The sequence below is a fragment of the Hylaeus anthracinus genome, unplaced genomic scaffold (genome assembly GCF_026225885.1).
Source record: "Hylaeus anthracinus isolate JK02 unplaced genomic scaffold, UHH_iyHylAnth1.0_haploid 12117, whole genome shotgun sequence".
In the NCBI taxonomy this organism is placed as follows: Eukaryota; Metazoa; Arthropoda; class Insecta; order Hymenoptera; family Colletidae; genus Hylaeus; species Hylaeus anthracinus.
The window spans coordinates 18839-41571 of record NW_026534368.1 but is presented as its reverse complement, the minus strand read 5'-3'; the positions used below and the strand labels follow the sequence as shown (position 1 = coordinate 41571).

The 22733-nt window shown below is 41.7% G+C and overlaps 4 protein-coding genes across 15 annotated transcripts in view; 3 read left to right on the top strand and 1 right to left on the bottom strand.

Annotated features, from left to right (window-relative positions):
• Positions 1–5: 5 nt before the first annotated feature.
• Positions 6–2916, top strand: LOC128892609 (adenosine 3'-phospho 5'-phosphosulfate transporter 1-like). Its single transcript, XM_054153132.1, has 7 exons — positions 6–538; positions 697–905; positions 982–1187; positions 1260–1635; positions 1713–1924; positions 2005–2130; positions 2202–2916. The coding sequence occupies exons 1-7, from the start codon at positions 507–509 to the stop codon at positions 2367–2369; spliced, it is 1329 nt and encodes a 442-aa protein (XP_054009107.1). The 5' UTR covers positions 6–506; the 3' UTR covers positions 2370–2916.
• A 1076-nt stretch (positions 2917–3992) lies between these two features.
• Positions 3993–8832, top strand: LOC128892606 (uncharacterized aarF domain-containing protein kinase 2-like). 6 transcript variants are annotated; one of them, XR_008461116.1, is made up of 11 exons: positions 3993–4053; positions 4387–4661; positions 4797–5029; positions 5554–5641; positions 5715–5756; positions 5830–5938; positions 6012–6129; positions 6195–6416; positions 6522–6747; positions 6827–6943; positions 7003–7143. XR_008461116.1 is itself a non-coding variant. In XM_054153119.1 (11 exons), the coding sequence occupies exons 2-11, from the start codon at positions 4394–4396 to the stop codon at positions 7195–7197; spliced, it is 1623 nt and encodes a 540-aa protein (XP_054009094.1). In that variant the 5' UTR covers positions 3993–4053; positions 4387–4393; the 3' UTR covers positions 7198–8832. The 6 variants fall into 6 exon arrangements, 5 of the variants coding, with proteins under 5 accessions (XP_054009094.1, XP_054009095.1, XP_054009098.1 ...); XM_054153119.1 differs by having other exon boundaries at positions 6522–6752; positions 7003–8832; XM_054153120.1 differs by having other exon boundaries at positions 6827–7145.
• Positions 8833–9670: 838 nt separating this feature from the next.
• Positions 9671–22674, top strand: LOC128892607 (ecdysone 20-monooxygenase-like). 5 transcript variants are annotated; one of them, XM_054153126.1, is made up of 12 exons: positions 9671–9796; positions 13816–13953; positions 14615–14761; positions 15234–15432; positions 15843–16030; positions 16296–16494; positions 16700–16862; positions 16977–17143; positions 17217–17295; positions 17376–17573; positions 22423–22467; positions 22543–22674. In XM_054153126.1, the coding sequence occupies exons 2-11, from the start codon at positions 13839–13841 to the stop codon at positions 22453–22455; spliced, it is 1488 nt and encodes a 495-aa protein (XP_054009101.1). In that variant the 5' UTR covers positions 9671–9796; positions 13816–13838; the 3' UTR covers positions 22456–22467; positions 22543–22674. The 5 variants fall into 5 exon arrangements, with proteins under 5 accessions (XP_054009101.1, XP_054009102.1, XP_054009104.1 ...); XM_054153127.1 differs by having other exon boundaries at positions 22423–22462; positions 22543–22635; XM_054153129.1 differs by lacking the exons at positions 22423–22467; positions 22543–22674 and adding an exon at positions 17699–18209 and having other exon boundaries at positions 14618–14761.
• The window catches only part of LOC128892605 (uncharacterized), a 19516-nt gene continuing 15134 nt past the window's right edge, over positions 18352–22733 (bottom strand). For 2 of the 3 annotated variants that reach the window (XM_054153116.1, XM_054153118.1), the window contains 7 exons: positions 22514–22664; positions 22248–22375; positions 22035–22163; positions 21802–21956; positions 21363–21717; positions 19744–21293; positions 18352–19571 (listed from right to left, as the gene is read on the bottom strand). In XM_054153116.1, coding sequence (XP_054009091.1) covers positions 19317–19571; positions 19744–21293; positions 21363–21717; positions 21802–21956; positions 22035–22163; positions 22248–22375; positions 22514–22664 — 2723 coding nt within the window. In that variant the 3' untranslated portion in view covers positions 18352–19316. The remainder of the gene's footprint in view (positions 19572–19743; positions 21294–21362; positions 21718–21801; positions 21957–22034; positions 22164–22247; positions 22376–22513; positions 22665–22733) is intronic. The other variant, XM_054153117.1, reaches the window with a different exon arrangement.

The window sequence follows — 22733 nt, the reverse complement described above, 5'->3', positions numbered from 1 at the left end:
ACTGTGATAACACTTACAGTTTTGAATTTACGAATTGAACAAAATACAAAGAAAAGAAATATTATACATAAAATTGAATGAACAGAATCAGTATCAGAACCTCACGTGTTATGTCTGTAAATAGATATGGATCTGACATTAGTCGGTAGGAAGACAGGATTGATTTCAAAAAATGATTTGATGAATCATTTTTTGGATGCTCATAAATGATCAATTAGAACATCGTAAATCGTACTTCTCATTGATGATCGTGCATGAATATTACGTCTTGTTTTCGAACAAAATATTATAAATCATTGAAATTATGATTTTTTAAATATCGTCTATTATAATATATACCAACGATATGTAGTACAATGTTAATTGTAAATTGTTGATATACAATTTTTATACTTTTGCACTCCTGGATGTAATCGCAAAGTATTAACGTGGTTAGGGCAAGGTTATGAAACGATTTATTATTTAATAACTGTTTATTTTACGATCATTCAATTACAATAAGGACAATGCGAAATTTTGTGAGCGATATTGTAATTTGGTGAGTTTCAGTTATAAGTTCGAATAATAATAGCGTTAAGTATTTATATTTTCTTTCAAAAAATGGTATAATTAATTCTAACTTGTTTGACATTTTATACGCGTACATTAATAGGTTTTAGGTTTTAATACAATGCACTAAATTAATATTTTTTGTAGCTTATTGCTACTACTTTCAGTGAGCCTGGTATTTGGAGTTAGCGAAGTTATCAAATCTTTTGTGAACACTGGAGAACAATTTTTTAAGTCTTCCTCTTATGATTGGATTATCAGATTATGTTTAAATTTATTAAGTTATGCTACTGTATTATTGCCAGGTTGCCTTATCTATAAATACGTACGTCGTACCAAATATATTCAAAGGGGAGGTAAATAAAAAAAATGAATAAGATTAAATAGATTTACAAGTTTTTTTCTGAAATTATGTGTATCGTTTTTGTGCAGGTAAAGGATGCATTCCTAGGCTGGTACATTCATGCTTTGTGGGTCATTGCGAGACAGGACTTTTGGACTCTTCTTATACAAGTACACCATCTAATCATAATCAGCGTACTTTTTTCCAAGAAGCTCTATTACTTCTGTATTGTTTTTTTGGATTACTAATTAGCTTTTTAACATGGGGTTATTTGCAAGAGAAAATAATGACCCAGGTATAATTCAGCTAGATTGAATACTGTTTTAGTAACTAAATGTTTTTAAGATATCACAAAACTTTTCCTCAGGAATATGTAAATGCTGCTGGTAACAAGGATCGTTTCCAAGATTCTCAATTTTTAGTGTTTGTAAATCGAATTCTTGCATTTCTGATGTCAGGATTGTATTTAATTGTTCAAAGACAGCCTCAACATAAAGCACCACTTTACAAATATGCATTTTGCTCTTTATCAAATATCATGAGCAGTTGGTGTCAATATGAAGCTTTAAAATTTGTTAGCTTTCCAACACAGGTATTGGCAAAAGCTTCTAAAATAATTCCAGTGATGATAATGGGAAAAATAATTTCGCATACTACATATGAGTACTATGAGTATGTTACAGCTGTACTTATTTGCATTGGAATGACATTGTTTATGTTAGATAATTCCGAGTATAGAAACGGTAAAATTTCTTATTTCGTAAATTTAGATTTGTTAACGTTGTTATTTTTGTTGTTGATTTTACTTTAATACTTTTAGATGGAGCTACTACTGTCTCTGGTACTATTCTTCTAGGAGGGTACTTACTATTAGATAGCTTTACGAGTACCTGGCAGAATGCATTATTCGTGGAATATGGCGCAACGAGCGTACAAATGATGTGTGTAGTTAATATGTTTTCCTGTTTATTAACCGCGATGTCCTTATTACAGCAGTCGAGTTTTCCTCTCATACTTTCTTTTATGACAAAGGTGAGTCAAGCTGTGTCTAATAGAATAGAAATAATTACAAAAATAATCATTTATGGTGCACTTATAATATTTTTGTATAGTACCCTGCATTCATCATGGACTGTTTACTCATATCAATTTGTTCAGCTAGCGGCCAGCTATATATTTTTTATACAATTTCTAAATTTGGGCCAGTGACATTTGTGATCATGATGACTCTTCGGCAGGTAACGATTTGTTTTTTAGACGACTGTGCTATTAGAATGTATGTTTCAAAAAATGTCATTTGTTTTTTTAGGGTTTGGCTATACTGTTATCCTGTTTGATATATCATCATCGTGTAACAGCTATCGGCGTAATAGGCATATTATTAGTATTTGGTTCGGTGTTTTTACGAATATACTGTAATAATCGATTACGTGCTATTAGAAGACGCAGAGCAGCGGCAAATAGTATAAAAGATTAATTATAAAAAAATTAGAACGTATAGTTGCAAATTTTGCGAGAATTCGTATGTTTTCTTTTTTGAATGCATACATATTTTATTAAGTATTTTTGATTTTAAACCATTAATATTTTCTATAAAGTATTAAGAATGTTGTTTTAACATTTGTTTTTACGTGTACTTTACAGTCTCGATAATCCAACCATTTATTCGTAAATGTTTACTTATAATATCTACTAAACATGATCAAATTAGAAATATGTATTATTTATTTAAGAAATATTTATTTTATTATAAATACTAGTTGTAAATACAATGTACAATTGCATACTTTAAAAAAAAAGACATTAATAAGAAAAGAAACAGGTCTTAAATTAAGTAGTATAGCTACAGATCATATCAATTTCCAAAATAAATAAACATTAATTTAGTATCTAGGAATACTTTAAAGGGTATGAAAATGAAAAACAAGTTTTATTTTACTTCTATTTTCTTCATTTATATATTGTATACATTAAAATTGTACATATTTGGAAAGATGATAGAAGGCACTCAAAGCATTACTCACTCTTCGGGAGATGGAGGACGATAAATAGCTATAAGGCACAAGACGGAAATAACTAATTCAGATGCCAGGAGGACTAGTTGTATGCTGCAAAGAATTACTTCCAATCGCAGCACATAATTTTGCCAAATTAAAAAGTACAATGTTGCCAGCGAGCTAGGTATAGTTAAAATAAATCCGATAAGAATTGGTAGTCCGTGTTCTGTCAAATTTCCTTTCCTTCCAAGATAAATTCTGGCACCTTCCGTGGTTATAAGGAAGAACAAAATTGCAAACTCTAACAATGTTTTGCTCGTGCCAGGTGAAGGCAAATTTGCAGCCTTGAAGAATCCCATGACCAATTCGCAAACAGCAAACATACCAAAATAAAAGGAATTAAAGTACATGAGAATTTCATATGTTAAAGAGGAACTGGCTATGGTGGGCATCCTATCAAACTTCTATTGTCATACAAGAGCCATGCATATCTCAGGCTTCATGTAATGTCAGATTATTCAGTCTTGGTTTCTTTAACGAGAGTATTCTTTCTTCTGCTGCGGATATTCATTATTTATCCCTTCTAATATAGTTGAACGAAATGCCTTACCACAATCCAATTTTAATCATAAAATATTCAACTGAAGTTCCTGCAATATAACAACATAGTCTTCATCGTCAAGATTTAAGTCCGCGATAAGAGAGTATTTTTTTAATTTTATTTCGAAATATGACATAAATACATACATGCATACGTATAACTTCTGACATGTAACGATGTATTTAAATTATTACGACGAATCGTCAGTAAAATCCGTTTTTTAATCGTGTACCGACAATATTACGAACAATTAACCAACAGTTTTGGTTAGAAAGACGTAAACATGAACAAATCTATATCTACTATATCGAGTGAATGTAGTTCTCTTTTCTGCTTGTTTCCTCGAAATGCCGTTCTTTCGTTTTCTATTCTCAATGCAACATGAATGCCCCAATCGCATGAGATCTTATAATAATTTCTATATCGATTTGCTAGTTATCTATTCTCATGAACGAACAGGATCGACCCAACTGTGTTACCCAGTGTTACCAAATGGGGAAAGCGGAAACGTACAGGAGTTTATTTGAAAACGTATCGTAATCGCATGACGGCCTAATAATAAGGTAAAAGACTCGCGTAATTTTATTACATGATTGTAAATTGTATTCTAATTATTCACAATGAACCTGCACGGTCGAAAAAATAGTTTTAAACACGTACGATGTTACTGGATTCCCAATCGATTTTGATCATGCAATAAGTGCATTGTCCTAATGGAGTTGTAACGAAGGACATATTCTTTCTCGTGTATGGCAAAATCGCAACAGCGTACGATGAACAATGGCATTTTATTCGAACCTCTTGAGAGTGTTCCGGTCAAGCAAATTTCGCCAAAATAGACGGGACAATTGGCAAACGAGAAATCATAAGAACGCGGCACCGATTCGATTTTGCAGGACGTTAATGAGGCACATCAATTTCGAGGGTTCCAAACGAGCCGTTCAGGCTGTCCTTATTCTCTCTTACGAGCCTAATCTTCGACCATATATGCATCCAACCAAATCTTTGATAAAAAGCACACAGCAAGAAGGTTTCTTCGCTGCAGTCCAGAATGCTATTTTAATTCTGACACGAATTTTCGTGATAGGATCCATTGTAACCGGATTGGCAATCGCATATTTCGTCACGCGTTTCACCCATGGACACGTGTTTCCGGAAATTTTACGGAAAAGTAATTATTTACGTAGAATTTATATTGAACGTAGAAATATAGATGGTGTTGAATTTCAGATTCGCACCATTATTAATTTGTTGGTTAGTTCTAGAAATTTTATTTAAACTTTAGTTTTGATACCGCTAATTTTAGGTATCGAACATTTGGGCCCGATATTCGTCAAATTCGGCCAGTGGGCGGCCACGCGAAACGATCTGTTTCCTGAGGATATTTGCCGTACGCTTTCGCGATTGCAGCGTACGGTTTCACCGCATTCGTGGAGTTATACGAAGCATTTGCTGAAATCTACGTATGGTTCAAATTGGAAGAATATATTCGTGAAATTCGAGGACAAAGTACCGATCGGATCGGGATGCTGCGCTCAGGTATAAGGATGCACCATGGGCGAATCTGTTTGATCCGACACGTTGTTTTTCATTTGTTGTTTTTCTTCAATCGATTCGTGTCCGATCGGCAGGTGTACAAGGCATGGGTGGATCTGAATGCTCGAGTCGAAGTAACGCGAACGCCTCGAATACCTACGTTCGTGCAAAGTAAATTAGAAAGTCTTTTTGTGTAACTCTATACACTCCTATTTCTGTCGTAAGATGGACGGACGGACGGACGGACGGACTGATGGATGGACGGAAGTTTCTGATCGATGAAAATAGTCATTTTTTTTATGAAGTATTTTAGACACCTACCGTGCACGATACGTAGTAGTATATTAACAATTTCATAATATTTATGGAATATGGAAAAAATAATCTCAATATATAGTGTATACGTGATATCCTCTATTTTTAAATTCCTCTTTTTCATATACTAAGAGAAACTAATAATTAATTCAGCAACCTTGTCACACATATAGAGGATGCATATCACCTTTTTCATGTTCCATGAATACTAGGCACGGTTTAACAGTAAACATAAAAAGCGGTTCATGGTACAGCATGACAAAGAACGAGGAGAATGGAGAATAGTCAACCGGAAATTACGTAATCTATAATAAAAGCTAAACATTTTTGAACCGTATAAAAGTAACACAAAATAATTGAAACCTTTTTACAGTTATCGAGTACTTCAACCTCGGATGGATAAACACTTTCGTCGGTAAATAACGCGAATGTCGCCGCTTCGTTCGAAAGGATTAGACCAAGCTGAGATTAATGCAAATTAATTTCAGATAGAATGTTGAACGATGACGGTGAAATGCAACAGGACAACGCGTACAAAAGGAAATTGCAACCTGTGGCGATTAAAATTCTACATCCTGGAATTAAAGGCCAGCTAAAGTATAACGTCACGTCGCGATTCCATTCTTTTCCTTGAATATTTTATTAACCGTTTTCGTTTCGCTTATTTTAGGCGAGATCTGTCCATCATGAAGGGGATTTGTAAGTGCGCAACGTACATCGTTCCGCAATTACATTGGCTCAGTCTTCCCGACTGCATCGACGAGTTCTCGCAGATAATGGAAAATCAAGTAACTTTCTAAATTAACTTCCTAATCATCGATTCTCAACCATTCATTTTTGTACTTTCGTAAAGGTCGATATGAATCTTGAAGAGGCTAACTTATTAAAATTTTCCAAAAATTTCGCCGGAAAGGAGGACGTCATTTTTCCACATCCTTACACGAATTTCACGCAACGTGAAATACTCGTGGAAAGCTTTCACGAAGGTACACCGATTTCCGATTATCTCGAGTATGACGATACCAAGCTCCAAGAGAAACTAGCTAAGATAGGAATCAGGACGATCTTGAAAATGGTAGGCGATCATTCGATCGATTTTTTCATTAAGCGTAGTATTAAGATTAATAAAAGAGACCGTAAATGTTAAGAGTGATCGGGAACGATCGATCGTGAATTACAGGTATTTAAAGATAATTTCATTCATTGCGACTTACACCCTGGTAACATCCTAGTTGACACAAACTGTGAGCCAACTGGAAGAATTTGGGCATGGCTTGGGAGGTTTATCGATCGTGATTACTTGCCAAGCTATCCGCGATTAGTCATACTCGATTGCGGTTTGGTAGTATCACTGAACGCTCGCTGTCAACGAAATCTTAGGGACGTTTTCCGCTCTGTATTAATGGGTAACGTATGTACGGAAACGATGATCTTTATTTCCTTTTTAATTACTATCGATTCTTACTTCCTTTCTTTTATTTTCAGGGCGAACTGGCGGCGGAGTACATCTTGGAACATAGCTCGCAAGCATCTCCCGACCCGGACGGTTTTAAAAATGCGATGCGGGAGATCGTTAATTCTCATCTTAAAGATAACATCACTGTAATTATCCAACTGTTAGAAGCGCCTCGAAGCCTCGACGAGTCTTGAAACTTTTACAGGTGAGCGTAAGCACGGTCGTGACAGAGTTGTTTTCCGCGATGGTTCAGCATCGAGTCAAGCAAGACGGATCCTTCAGCAGCGTGATCCTTAGCATGGTCGTGATCGAAGGACTCGGACGTAGTCTTGATCCGAATATCGACATCTTCACAGAAGTTTTGCCGTTCGTCTTTACTAGCACGTGGTTCGACGATTAAGTCGGGGAATTGTCTAAACGTGTGCTCGAAATGAATTCCTACTAAAACATACATGTCCTTGATAATAATAAGAATTTAAATTAATTCTCTGCTTCTAACGACAAGTTGTTTCATCGTACACGTTCGATCGGCTCGATACCGAATAAAGAACCACGGTGAGAAAATTCCTGCTTTAACGGCATCGCATTAAACGAGTTCCGAGGACGATTCCGATTTTAAAGCAGACCACAGAAACGTGTAATCGCAAAGGACAGAATTCCGGCGAGTGACCAGTTGTCCATGATCGCTTCCTGGTTGGTCAACTTTGGTCGATCATCTTCGGTGTAGCGATACGCCAGGCGCAAGCGTGTATGCGCGTGAGTGTAGCATACGGACCCGCGGGACCGTGTTTGTGTAGTACCGGTGTGCGTGTGTGTGTTCACCGACAGAGAGGTCAAACTTTTGCCGGATCGGAAACTTTCGCGAGAACAGTTTCATCGGAGGACACGCTTATTCCGTGCGTACAATATATTAATTATTCAAAATTAACAAGGAATAGCTGTAGGACCACTTTATATTAAAATCCCGACTCTGTACGGAAATAGATCATAAAAATAAAATATACAGTGTCTCGTACGGGGCATATTTATAATTTAAAGAGCTCCCACAGTCATTACTCTTTTAATTATTATTTACCATTAAAGAAAAAGCATGGTTTTTGATAACACATTTATCAGTATATTGAAAGTGTTATTTCTTCCTAGGTTCCCCGTATTTTACTGGACTCGCAAAATCCTACTGTCCATGCAACTTTCAAAATCCTAAACGTTGGTAGCCTTAAAGGATTGGAATTTGAAGTCACGCTTCTAAACGTCAAGATCACGAGTAACGATTTGATTTCTAACGAATTATCTTCCGACTTATTCCTCCGAATTATCGTTTATCTTCATCTCTTCTGACTCGACTCTCGGTAAGATCTCGTATCCGGGGATTCTTCCGATTCCATCGAAAACAAGTTTGAACCGGCGCTTGATACCGCGTCATAGATGCAGCTAGATTATTTCTCTCGGTTAGATCTAGCCTGTTCTATGCGATGCTTGCTGCAGTTCATTGCCGTCTCGTCTCGCCGTGTATGAGTGTCAGAAACACATGTACCAAACGTCTGAATGCGCATACATCATAGTTCGATCGGTAATGAATTATTTTGCAATCGTTTCTATTCGTTAGGATGCCAGAAATTCAGGACGGTAGATTACCTTGAATTTCTATGACCTTCAACTTTTCTCTTAGAATGGAATGTATTACAGAGTCGAAGACTAAGATCGTGACCCTTGCAAACCATGTTAGATACGATGAATATATTGCTATTCTATATTCTAGTCGAATGCTTAAAAATATTCGCACGTTGTGCGGCTACTTGAATATATTAGCATTTCATATTCAATAGCTGAACAAGTGCAGACTATTTTATCCGACTTCGGTATTTCAGTCTATTTCGATCTAAATAACGAAAACCGTGGGGCATGAATACATTTCTATCGGTGTATACATGGTACAGCGTGATGTTGCGTACGTATACAAATAACATTATGATAATATGAACTTCCGTATTTCTTTAGAGAAATGTTATTTCAATTTCACATCAACTAAAATCGATGTTTGTTCGCCAGGTGAACCGCAACCATAACCGCAATGCTATATCGCGCCATCTGTTGAGCGTGTCTTCTGGTTCCGGGCTGGGAAGTCCCCACCAGAGCTGCCCCCTCCGTCGCGCACGATTGGACTGCTTGCTTGGGCCACAGAACGTGGCACAGAGGAAAGACGGGACATGTAAACAGAGGACGAGGAGATAAGAGAGTTTGTCTCCGTGCATCGCGGTCGACGAAACGGAGACGGACCCGGCTCTCGCGGCATTCGCTCCAGACCTGTCGCTCCTTCCTGTCGTCTCTCGAAAGTCGAAAGAAACGGAGCACACGGAGCCCTGTTCGCGACAACCCCGATTAATCGAATCGAGAGATCTACCAACGGCTGTACAATAGATAGATTAATGGCATTTAATGCTCGTTTCGTTTCGTCTCATTTCGCCTCGTCTGGCTCCGTCTCATCCGTCACGGCGTGCATAGGCTTTACCTGCTCGCTCGCAAATTGGCGAGTACACGACTCTTCGAGGTTGATCCTCTCTCTCTTCTCGCGTTTTTCCTTTTCCTCCTCGGCTCTCGGTCTCTCCTTTTCGTTTGCGACGCTGTCTTCTTCACCAGCGCGGTGAACAACAGTCGCGCTTCGTTCATCCGTAACAGTAATACAGAAACGGGCATTTCTAAAAATACCTCGTACCATAATAACCGATTGGAATTTCGAATATCACGCTCGAATTTCCTTTCTTTCTTATCGGTCACGGTTGACTTTACCCGCCGGTGCTACCACCTCTACCGTCATCATCAACCACCACCACCACCACCACTACCACCATCACCATCACTATCGCCACCACCACCACCACCACCACCACCACCACCACACCACACCATCGCAGTTATTTACCATTGCCACCATCACCATCGGCGACAACGACGGCCACGGTGTCTCTTTTTAACTGTCCCTCAGACTACGTTCACCCTCCGTAAGTACAAGAACGTTTCTTCGTTTTTGTTTACCGGTCGAGTTCGCCTGGCCACCTGAGTGACACGAGCGCGCGAGATCGACGCGATCTTTCGTATTTCCGGGTTCGATCCGTTTCTTCCAACGCCTATCTTCTGCGACGTCGCGTTACCGAGAAATAAATAAACGGAACGTAACACGGACGTCTGTAACGTTTAACGCGAGTCGTGTGTCGCGTCGCGCGAGCACGTGTATCTAGTGGCAAACCGTTCACCCCGAACCGTGGGAACGGACAGTTAACCCTCTGTTGCGTAATGTGCCCGATGAAAACGATTCCTATAAATATCGCCGTGGAAATTTTTTAGGATTCGTTAGTATCTTATGGGGATATCGGATAGCCTTGCAGATACGTGTTATTTGGAGTGAGTACCGATCAATCGATAAACGTATAGATAATCGAAGAGTAACTTTGGTGGATAAAATAGAATTCGTACAGTAGAGGGTAAAGAATCTTTGGTAGATCGTTGTTCGTTTCTTCGTCGGTGAAATTTACAGCATTTTCGAAGTGCCGTTACTTTCGTCTAACAGCCACGCTAGCAGCGTAAGCCATTTGTTTATGCGTGTGTATTGGTAGCAAGGCGAAAGAAAATTTAAACCATAGCAAAGCATGAAAGTACGCTCGCAGGAGTGGGATGTAATGCGGAAGGGAAGTTAGTTCCTGGTGAGAGATTTAATCGTCGGAGTTCTTCTCATCTCTCGTTGCTCTTAAATAAAAAAAAAAATATATATATATAGCAAAATGTTAATGGTAGTTAACGGTAACCAGTTTTAACACCTTCTGGGATCAAATAGGTTCACGTAAATTCCGTACAGTTATTTAAAGTTATTTTATAGTCGACATGAAACAAACAATATACGCAGACCGGGCATCATTTCTAAAGGAAAATACACTGGTGTATTTTTAATTATTACTTTTATCGAGTTGTATTATGCGTGCGATCTCACGCTGGACAGGGCAAGATTAATGTGGCTAATAATAAAATACCCAGATAGGAAAACGGCGTGCAAATCGGTGTTCATGGGAATCGCGGAAAACGAATAACAAGTCGATGGATTAGCCTGGGAGAAATAACTGCGCGTATCGAACGGCTGTAATGGCACGCAGTTAAGGTTTTTCATTTTCTTGGTTACGGAAGATTCAATTTAGTCGGCAAAAATTTCTATTCATGAATATAATGCTTATCATTCAACCCGCGTATCGGCTAACGATAATTAACATCTAATCTATAATAGAATCTATAATAACTACATCTACAATCAATCTCGATAACGCGAGAATTATGTTTTTAACTTATTCCTGAATGTGGCCCGAGATAAAGTGGAAACATAAAATAAAAGATCAAGTTCATTATAATCGGAGAATAGAATTTTTCTCGACTGAATTGAACAGAAAAGAAGACAAATCTGGAAGCTAACGATATCGTCGAGAAAAATAACGATTACGTATACTTAATTTTAGAACGGAATTAAACTGTGTGTCATTAAATGTAAACATTCAATTGACCGTAAAATTTATCGCTGTTAAGATAACACGCATTCAACTTTGTCAACTCAAGTTCCTCTTTAGAGGGGAATACAAATTTGCGTATGGTCTTACTTAATATCAAAAGTAAACGAAGTATTTTCATATTTATACCGATGTTCGTCGGCAGTAATTAACCCGATGTAGGAAGGCTTCCGTCACTCGCTGTACACGAAGAGAATAATGTTATCTGGTAGGGCATCCGTAAAATACCGAGATAAAGTAGAGGTACCAGATCCTACCGGTAACGGCATAATCAGTTTCACCTCTGTAACCACTACACTTCGAATGTCTCCCTTGTTTTGCTTCCGAGGTTAATCTCTGTTTGCTATTAGACTAGACGGCGGCGACACTCTGCCGTTTCATTATCTTGGCACACAATTATCCGCATACGTGTAGTTATCTCTACCGTCTTTTCTCGGTACGCATCTATACGGGGTGTGCCGTTTAAATCGATTTACGTTCCAAGTAAATTTAATTCAGGTAATAGCCGACTATTATCGGGTAAATTTCATTTGGGTTTAATAGCAGGCTATCGTTCTACCGGTTACAGATGTTAAACGCGAATTGAGTTGTAATCTTCTGTTGAAAAAAAGTTGAAATCGCGTCTCGATTTCCGAGATTCGCAATTTCACGCGCGTTTCCACCGCTTTGGTACGCGGTGCCCCTAATTAGATCTATCGCAGTATGTAATAGGCACCCGAGCATTTCTCCACGGCGCGTGTAACAGCCTCGCGATTACCGAGTCGCGGCGAGAGCAGGCGGTGTCATCGCGACTACACGCGTTATCGACGTTTTGCAAATAAAAGAAATCATGGTCCATGAATAACACTGGGGCAGTCAGTCAACCTCGAGTAGATGCAGAGGACGCACGCAACAACCTCACCGTCATTTTTTCGCGCATTATCCGCGGCTCTGCTCTCTCTGTCGGTTCCTTTGTGTACGCGTACGCGTACCTGTATCTGTGGCAGAGGCGAACTTTACTGGGATAACAGATAACGAATAAAACCAACGTGCAACGACTCGTTCTTGACGTTTGCTCAACGGTTTTCAATCAATGATTAATAATCGCCTTGATCCCCTCGTGGTCTCTTAAAAAAAAAAAAAAAAGGAATCTGCCTTTGGTGGTGAGAGCCAGTTATCGGCCCTTCTCGGGATACAATGATATTCTATGAATAACATTCTACGCTAAAATTAAAAATTAACAATTCGAAATAATTGTATTACCGACCAATACCGAGGTAAGAAATTGATCATTTTACTGGCTGAATTTCTTTGTATCCTGAAGAGGGCTGATGACTAGTATCCCTGAAAGGTCCACTAAAATTTTAACTACTCCTATTACAAAAATATTTTGTTATTAGGAAAACATAGTTTAAATTTGACCTCGGAAATATTGAATTCCACAAGGCGAATTCCACTCTTAATTCAACGGGTACCGGATGAACGGCCGTTTATCTTTTATTCGTCATACGTCACTTTTATCTAGATAAGAATTTTGCCCATCCCCCGACCGGTAGTTCGATTTATCGCTCACGCTTGGCTTCTTCTGCATCTCGTACCACGCGTTCCGCTCGCAAATCGAACTACAAGAAGCGGCCCTCTATCAATTTCCTGCTTTGTACGTGTTCCTCCGCGCTCTGGATGAAACCACCTATCTATGATTTATGACTTTTACGTCGATCCTTCGTGTACTTGCATTTTTACCAAAACGGTAACGCCGAACGGCTAGATTAGTTAAGTAACGAAAGGAACAAATTTTGATTTAATCGCATATTCACTCTGGTTATATCAACAATTATTATGCAACTATTGTTGGAAAGTACCTGGAAAGGACCTCCAACTCTTCCTACTATATTTCCCGTTGCCAATCAAACCATTAAATCACCGAAACTGTGGACTCAACGCTGTTTGCTTCAGACAGTGATTCGTTTACAAAAACATAGCTTGTTCCTTCTCTTAAAAAGAGAGACCTGAAGACGGCGAAAGTACCTTCTCGTGCTCCTGGATAGTAAGCGACGTGCGATATCGCCGTGATAACGAACGTCTGTGAAAATAATAAAAGTCTGTTTGTCGAGCGAGAAGCGACAGTCTGGCGACGATAAGAATTCTCGTTTTTTACGATCAATGTAAACAAATTGATTAAGCGGTTTTGCGTGCAGGCTGTCAAGCATAATTCGACCTGTTCGACGATTATGAATTATGATAGTAGCGAAAGTATTTACGGACTCTAACGTTGTTGCTCGTTCCATCGAGCAAGAAATGCTTAGTCAACGTAAGTGGAAAGACCAGCGTTATCACCGTTAACAAGCAATTTCTAATTTTGATAAGCTGAGTCACTTGCTTTAATACCATTTCAGTTCGTTCAAAGTGTTCGCCATTATAACAAGCGCTATAATCTGTAAATATTTTTTGCAACTCTCGGTAGATCGTAATGATTTTTGTCTGCGTTTTCGCAGGAGTTCCGGCGCAAAATTTCGAGATGTTACTTTCGAGCGCCTGGTTCGAAGTGATTGCAGCGACGCTCTTGGCGATCTTGATCCTCGCTTATCGACCAGCCTGGTGGTTCTGGACTGGAGCATATCACAAAATTAACGGTGAGTTTTCGAAGAAATCGTGACTTATTGGTTTCAATTTAAATTTGCACGAGGTAGCCACGTGCTACATCCATTCGGGCCCAAGAACCATCTAATGGCACAAAATGCTTCAGCTTTAACAAAATGGCATATCACACTCTCAGAGGAAAGGCTAACTTTGTTTACATTATTCAACGAATCCCTATAAATGGCGACCATAGTTTGCAAACCCCTGAACCCTTCTTTCTTCCCTCGGTAGTGCCGTCTTCGTGTCGCTACAAAAAGAAAGAAAGCGAAGAAATTGTGCGTTATAGAGAAGGTGTTCGTGGCGACCTTCAATTTGAAGCGAGCGACGTCGCGCGTACGGTCACGGTCCCCTTTCTAAGCGTGGAGAGCTCGTGGTTACGCGCGACAAGGTCGCTCTGTAATCGCGTCCTTCAACCTTAGAAACCACTTTCTTGTGGCGAGAAGAAGCCTTAAGGTAGCCGTTTCCCAACTGTGCTGGGCAAAATTGGGCACTGTGCAACAAGGTTCAAAAGGCGATTAATGTTCAGCGTTTAGTCTGAATTGCTTGGTAGACTGCTAGACTGACTTCTTTAATAATTTTTAACTATGCGTAGAAATCGGATTCTTCCTCGAAAGTGGAACACTATAACACCTATATTTTTGTTCCCATGGTTAGCAGTCCCAAACGAAGAGAAACACCAGAGAAAATTTCTAACGGTGTCTGATGTGCCTGGACCCTATCCCCTGCCGATTTTTGGAACCAGGTGGATATTCTCCTGGTTCGGTTCTTATCGACTGAATAAGGTTCACGATGCTTACAAAGGTAAGAAGTTTGGCATCGTTGCCTTGCCTCGTAATAAACCGTGCTACTTAAAGAGTCAAATATCTCTGATCTACTCTGAGTAGTGACGTTCTAATAGCTGCTAACAATTGTAAGAAATTATACGTCATCATCGAAGGGAAACGCGACGTAGAAAGAGATCCTATGATTAGAGAAGCTGGATTAGACAAACTGGTAAAACTTGTTAATTAGTCAGGCGTAAAAGGAAGACAATGACGAGTGAAGATAGTTATAAATGTAAAAGCAATTGGAGCAAGATCTTTCTCTAATTGACAGACACGCAGGGCAAGAACCGGTTGTCAGTCGAGATAAAATATGGATCGCTGAGACTGTTAACAGCTATTAATAATTATGTTACACGCTCAAGAGATCCAACACGTTTGTTTGAAACATTGATAGGTAAATTTAGTATATAATATTTTAACATAGCGCGTCGTTTCTCATTCAAGAATAGATCTGAATCAACGATACGGGCCGCTGTGCAAAGAGGAGGCATTATGGAACTTCCCTGTGATCTCCGTGTTCTCTCGTCGCGACATCGAGGCGGTCTTCAGACGGAGCTCGAGATACCCGCTTCGTCCTCCGCAGGAGGTCATATCCCACTACCGGCGCAGTCGTCGCGATCGTTACACGAATCTGGGTTTGGTCAATGAGTAAGTAGTTATCTCGTCGACAGGGTATCGAGGTCGAGTTTAAGGTTCCGTCGAGACGTTACGTCCACCCCGTCTCGTCGCATACCTCGATCAAAACTCTGACGTAAGACAGGGCTTTCACATGCGGAGATCGTTGGCGCCACTACGTTGGCGCCAGTTTCCTTTCGTATGGAAACGCAACAGTTTAGAATATAGAGCAGGTGTGCTTCTAGGTACTTTTCTTTGTTCGAACATGAGTATCGAGAACGGAATCTAAAGTAGAAACTACACGGTATTAAACGTTGAATGCTGCACCAGTTGAAAACTAGTCATATAGCGGAGCCACGAAATTGGCGTACGTCTGTTGTCAATAGTCTTTGCATGTGGAAACCGCACGCAATACAAATTTAAACGAACAAGCGACTCGATAGACAGGGGCAAGCGTGGCACGATCTTCGGACCGCACTTACGTCAGAGCTGACCGGGGCCAACACTGTCCTTGGCTTCTTCCCGGCGCTCAACATCGTCGCAGACTCGTTCATCGATTTAATTCGCCGACGGAGGACGGGAGACAAGGTGGCGGGTTTCGAAGAGTTGGCCTATAAAATGGGACTCGAAAGTAAGCTCGGGATTCTCCTGGTTATCGTCGATTTCACCGGAAGATGAGAACTGAGGAGGTCCAAACCACTGTCTGAACTATACATCTTGCAATAGAAGCTGTTCGCTATAAGAATGAAGTACTTCCACTGTAGACATTTCACTAGGGAGAGCCTAATTCAATGTATATGTATATCTTAAGTCTATGGTTCCTCCGTAACGTACCCCTAGAGTCTCATCTTCTCATTCCTATGCAATATGCTAGTATACATAAACTTTCGCGTTAGGTACGTGCACGCTGATCTTGGGCCGACACCTCGGTTTCCTAAAGCCAGATTCCACCAGCACAGTCACGACGAGATTAGCGGAAGCCGTCCGGATCCACTTCAGGGCCTCGCGCGATGCCTTTTACGGCTTGCCGCTTTGGAAGTTGCTGCCAACGTCTGCGTACAAACAGTTGATAGAGAGCGAGGATACGGTTTACAGGTACGCGGATGTGCTTCAAGGGAATTAAGAGATACCGCGAATAAGTAAACCCCTTGTTTAATGGATTACGAAGTTAACAGTTAGAATTGTACAGTCCTGTGTCGGGACTCCCCCGAGATATTATAGAGAGCTCTTTCGACACTTCTCGTCCCCGATTAATCTGTTAAATTGAGGTTGATTCGCTGAAAAACTCGTCTCTTTTTAGTATCATCTCGGACATCGTCGAGGCTACGATAAAGGAAAAACGCGACGATGCTAAAGATGAGTGCTTGGAAGCTGTCTTTCAATCCATTCTGCGGCAAAAGAATCTGGATGTACGGGACAAGAAGGCTGCTATCGTTGATTTTATAGCAGCTGGCATTCACACGGTGAGTCAACTTGTAGAAAAGTTGGATAAAAAGTTCTCTCGAGAGTTGCAATGATAGCCCCATGGCGAGGTGCCCGACCTAATTTGTATCATTTCGTGGTGTTTGTTTGCGCAGCTGGGAAACACTTTGGTGTTTCTGTTCGATTTGATCGGGCGCAATTCAAAGGTGCAAGCCGATCTGTACGAAGAAGCGTGTTCGTTAGCGCCGCCAGGCTGTGATCTGACGATCGAGGATCTACGGAAAGCCAAGTATCTGCGTGCCTGCATCACCGAATCGTTTCGGTGCGTATAGCGTTCATTGAAACATTCCTTTCGTCGCATCGTCGCGTCTGCTGCATTGCTGTTTTGCGTTTAGAGTCATTCCCACGACAACTTGTGTCGCACGCATTTTGGAAGAACCCATTGAGCTAAGCGGATATCACCTTACCGCGGGAGTGAGTGAGAATTTCTCTAACGTACGTTCCTCTTTAACGATACTCCGTCTCATCATTGAACATCATTTAATTATTTGCAGACCGTGGTTATTTTGCATACTTGGATAGCGGGACTGAACGAGGAGAATTTTAAAGACGCCGATAAGTATATGCCCGATAGGTGGCTGAATCCCGTCACTCCGCATTCGCCATTGGTGGTTGCACCCTTCGGGTTCGGAAGAAGGATATGCCCTGGCAAGCGTTTCGTGGAGCTCGCTTTGCAGCTTATCCTGGCAAAGGTTCGTATTTGTTCGCCAAGTAGTTGCAATGATAGAACACGGTGTATCTTGTCGTCGATAGTTATGGAGTAGGAAGGGACATCCTATGCATCGAGATATTTTTTTTATTTTTTTTTTTCTCACAGATCATACGGGAATTTGAGATTATCGTGGACGAAGACCTTGGTTTGCAATTCGAATTCATCCTCGCGCCGCAGAGTCCGGTGCTCCTTGGATTCCGTGATCGTCCTCAGAAAACATAACACCGATTGTTCTCGATACGTTCCGTCGATCGGAGATTAAACGCTTATTTAATTCCTCGAGACCCTCTCGGAGGTTTCGTTGTTCGATTGTCCGGTTGTTATTTTACGTTTGCATTGTTTGTATCATGTTTAATTCGTTGAAGAGCAGGTTTGTTCGTCCGTTCAAGATATTTATCACAGATATATTCTAGTATTTATATTTAATTGCTTGCGCGCCTCCAAGGTCGTCTTACTTTGCATAAAGTTTGCGTAAAAGTGAGACCATCTAAAATACGTTAACAACCAGGCGCGTAAGGGATGACTACGAGTCGTTTGCTCGGCGTTATCGCGTTTATATCGGTTGAAATCATAGTTCATTGACTACCGGCGAATTACCTTTTTCTCGGGGTTACCGATGTTTCGTGTTCGTTTCGTGCAGCTGTAACAACCACTTACGCGGCAGAACGGTTTCTGTGCCGTGTACAATACGTGTACATACCATTTGTTGAATATAATGATAAATGTGTCGAATCGGTAAGTAATCGCCTACCCTGGCATTGTTTTAATCATCCTTCTTTATTCGATTCATTCAAGGGCGCCGGTATCGCACGCTTCTTGATAACGCTTCCAGAGCGGCGGGCGATTTCGCGCAATCGTCTCTTGAACAAAATTAGATTACGTTTATTTAGTTCGTTAATTTACTAATGATCATGGTCTACAATATGCGTACTATCATCGATGAAACTTACATATGTCGTACACGCTTAGTTAGTACACTTATATATATTACATATCTGAAACTGTATTCTAAGGGAAGGAATTATTACTTAAACGTACTAGCTAACTCGACATAAATTATAAGAGACTTCGACTGTGATCCGATGCAAAACGACGTTAGGACACGAAAATTGTATTAAACCGTCCGTCATGGCGCGCCGCATCGTTCGACATATACATGTTCTATCGTAGATTGCCGGTTCTCGCGACGCAGACGTTCGCGATGCGACCAGACAAGCGTATCTGACATCTAAGTGTACCATGACCACGCGCAATTTACATTTCCGTTGCGCGTGTCTGCAGGTATAATGCCACTATGTAACTTATGTTAATATAACCAAGTTAATTTAAAACGATTAATTCGTCGACGTTCTTAACCCTCCATCGCATAACGTGCCCGATTAGGAACACAATGGACGTTGACAAAGCCAATTTTACAGATCCTCTACAAATTCGATAACTCATCGTTTAACTCTTTGATTAATTAAGGAGAAATAAAGTCCCATGCAGTGGGGGGTTAAACGTCAACCCTTAACGGTAGCAACCGAAAGAACACCTGCGTCTACGCGACACGATAGACGCGCGAATGTAAGAAAATTGCTCTAAATCGTAGATAACGTATAAAATAACGGAAGCGCAAAGTGTATGGATCAGTCGACTTTTTCGCAATCTCGAGCAGGCATGTTTTACGACACGCGCATCGAGCGATGGCACAACGGAGCTTCCCTAGAGCGATGGGAGAGAATCACTTGACCAAACCTTTGATACTTCTGGGAAGATTCGGAATGGAGCCCTTGTTCACGCTCGCGGCCGTTGGTCTCATGAAACCGTGGTTTCTGGTTCCAGCTCGAGGATGGATCAGCTTGCTCTTCGTAGCTGGTACTTTCTCGATCGTTGAACGATTCAACAGAGACTGCTGGCCCATGCTACTGCCACTGCTGCTGCTGCTACGAGAGCCGATTGTCCGCCCTTTGCTTCCCTTTTGCGCGTCGCTCGATATCTGAAAACATGATCAGGCCATCAACAGATATACCATTTTTACTTAATTAGAGATTTCATTTAATTATACTACAACTTTCAACAGATGGACAGATTCGCAGTAGTACGTAGAAATATAGAAATTCTCTATAGAGGTAGTCAAACCAAGTTTTCGACGTCGAATAGGGACTCACCCCGATAGATTTTCGAACGGTTCTCGCAGCAGGGCCAACGCTGCTCCCGCTGCTGCTGCTCCTGCTGGCAGGTATCCTGGTGACGGTGGATCGTGGGTTCACTCGTCGTTTCTCAATGGTTTTCGGCGGCAGTGGGGTGTTCGACGGACTCTTCCTCAAATCATTGGTCAGGGCACAGATCGCCGAGGTGTAAGTGCGAAGGCGAGAATGATTCGGCACCAAGTTTTTCACAGTGTTCACCGAAGTGGCGCTGTTCAGAGAGCTTCGCGAGCTGCGCAAACTGCTTCTTGACCCTGAACGCTCCACCTCGTTCCTCGGGTTGCTCGACGGAAACGTCATGTTCGAGTTTCTTTGTATAGCATCCGCCTTTCCTGGAGCAACGTCTCTCTTCAAACTGTTGGTTCGTTTAGGTAGGAAGCTGGTCTTCTCGCCTGTCTTCCTCATCGAGCTGGCTCGTTTCTCGAACCCTTTGACGGAGGTCAACGCTTTGTCGATGGACTTGTTCTCGTCAACGTGCTCCTCGCAGGCGATGATCGCAGGGCGTGGGCGATCGGTATCGTTTCCAGAGTAGCGTAATTCAGCTGGTGAACATCGCGTCGAATCGTGGGTGTCCGTTTCGTAGTTGCCAGATGATGTTTCCTGGCTCAACGTTTCGGAGACTAAGCTCTGGGTCTCCTCGAAGCCTTCGTCGTTCATTTCTTGATCTCTACCCTTGGCTGAGGGTGGTGGCAACGGGGAGGAGGCCGAAGTCGTGACGCATATGTCTGGAACGAACCTTCCGCGGAACACGGAGGTATCCATAGATTGAGGTGGTTGGATTCTAATCTCGTCTCGACTCGATTCCAATCGCTTAATTTCAGGGCTGCCACTGAGATCTTTGTAAACATCACTGTTCGCTACCCTGTTCTTTGGATCCTCGATCAGATCGGTCTGATCCTCGTTACGTTCGTCCTGGCGAGAGTTCAAAGACGGCCTGTAATCCTGAGTTATCACCCTATCTCGCGATGAACCGTTTTGAATTTGATTCACCTGACTAGGTGGATTGTTCGTCAACCTTATCGCCTCCTTCACTTGACTAGGATCGATCATGCTCCTCTGCCGTTCCCGACTGGTCACGGCTCTCTCAGCGAGAACTGTCAAGGATGGCTCTCGTGGACGGGATTCTTGCATTACGGGGCTGAGGACAGTGTTGGTCACTGCTAAAACTGGCGGTGGTTGGCTGACAGGGAGCCTGGAGCTTCTGTGCGTCAAAGTTATCGGTCGCGACAGCCGTTGAAGATCCTCGCCCGAACGGGTGATGTCTGCCAGTGCGGCGTCGATGTCGAAGGAGGACGCCTCGCGACGCTTCAATTTGTCCTGCCAGACGCGAAGCATGCTGTCCTCGTCCCGATTGTCTTCCGACAGTGGCAAAGTGAGAGGTCGTTGGGCTGGTTTCTCCTCGAAGGGCTCCGAAACTGCGATGTCTTTGGTGGGCTCCTTCTCCGGCGTGTCCTGCTGGACCTTCTTGTATCTTCGAGTCCTCCTTGTCGCCGAATACCTGTCGAAGTTACCTGAAACGAATACATCGATGATGTTCCCGTTCGATGTCACAGGGTACGTTTCACTCGATAAAAATATACCTGTACCGAAGTCTGCGTTACTATTCGCATTTTTCACGACCGTGTTTTTAAGGTCTCGACTTTGAAAGGACCCGTTGCAGCGTTCCCTCTTGCAAGGCTCTTTCTCCACTGGCTTTACTTCCTTCGGAGGACTGAACAGCTTCCTGGTCGCCGGAGGAGTTTCAATGTTATCCGAATCGATCTCGATTTTGTCGCTGATTTTCTCCTCCTCGCCTCTCTTGTACTTGGAGAACCTTCGCGAACCAGAGACCTGAGAGCTGCTGTAGGGCTGGCGCAGATAGATCGTTAGTTCGTCCTGAGGATCCTGGTTCACGGTATCGTTGATCTTCTTCTTTCTGTCCTCTTCTTTGATCGACTGCGGTCATTGAACGCGATCGTTTGAAATGTTGCATACAAGAAACGATTATAACTTGTTCTAGATTATCAGCGGAATACCAACCTGCAAGGTACTGGAGGTGAGGATGTTTTCTGTGCTGAGTCTCGATCTTAGCCTACGGGAATAACGTGGGTCAGTCTCTTCCATACTATTTGGTACGTTCAAGCTAGACTTCCGCCAAGGAGATTTGTCCTTCTGGGACGGGTGCGTTTCGGCTTCTGTAACGAACCAAAAGTAAGTTACACTCTTGGTATAGTAATTATAATTAATGAAGGTTGTAAAATAGCGGAGGTAACCTTCTATAGCTTCCATTGTACGCATCACGTCCGTCTTCTCCACCGACGGACGCCAGTCGTATACTTCAGAGTCGTAAACTTCGTGCGTGGAATTACCTTCGTTCGGTGTGTTCGTCTTGCCTTCACTTTCTACGCACCCGATATGCCAAGAATCAAATTAAAAGGGAACACTTCGCCGTGGCCATTCAAGGTAACGATACCTGTCTCACTTACCCGAGTCTTCGAAGGACCGTCGATTCGCTTGGTGCAACTGTCTCGCTTTTCTTTGAAGTTCTTCACCCGCACGATCTTCCTTCTCGTTCTCCGACAGCCACGCCTCGATCTTCTGCCTCCATGCTTTTCTGTTTCGATGTAGATATAAACATAATAATAGTCTTTCTCGTTGCAGGGTGAATACGTCGAGGAATTTAGTTCAAAATGAAGAAAATGTAAGGTGAAGTATAATTGTGTTGTTATCAACGAGTATTAATTGGTCGTACCCAGCAGGTTTTGTTTCTTCTTCTTGCAGGAAAGGCTTGTTCTCCACCAAAGGTGACGGGGAGCTCGGTCTCTCTCGGTCAGCAGAGAAATCGGCGTTCAGAAGATCGCTCCTGCGAGATTGGCCTCGAGTTCTTCGAGCCCACGACCGATCTATTCATTAAATCAACCAAACGAACATCAATTTCCCTGATTTTTAGCCTTTCTTGTTCAACAGACTTT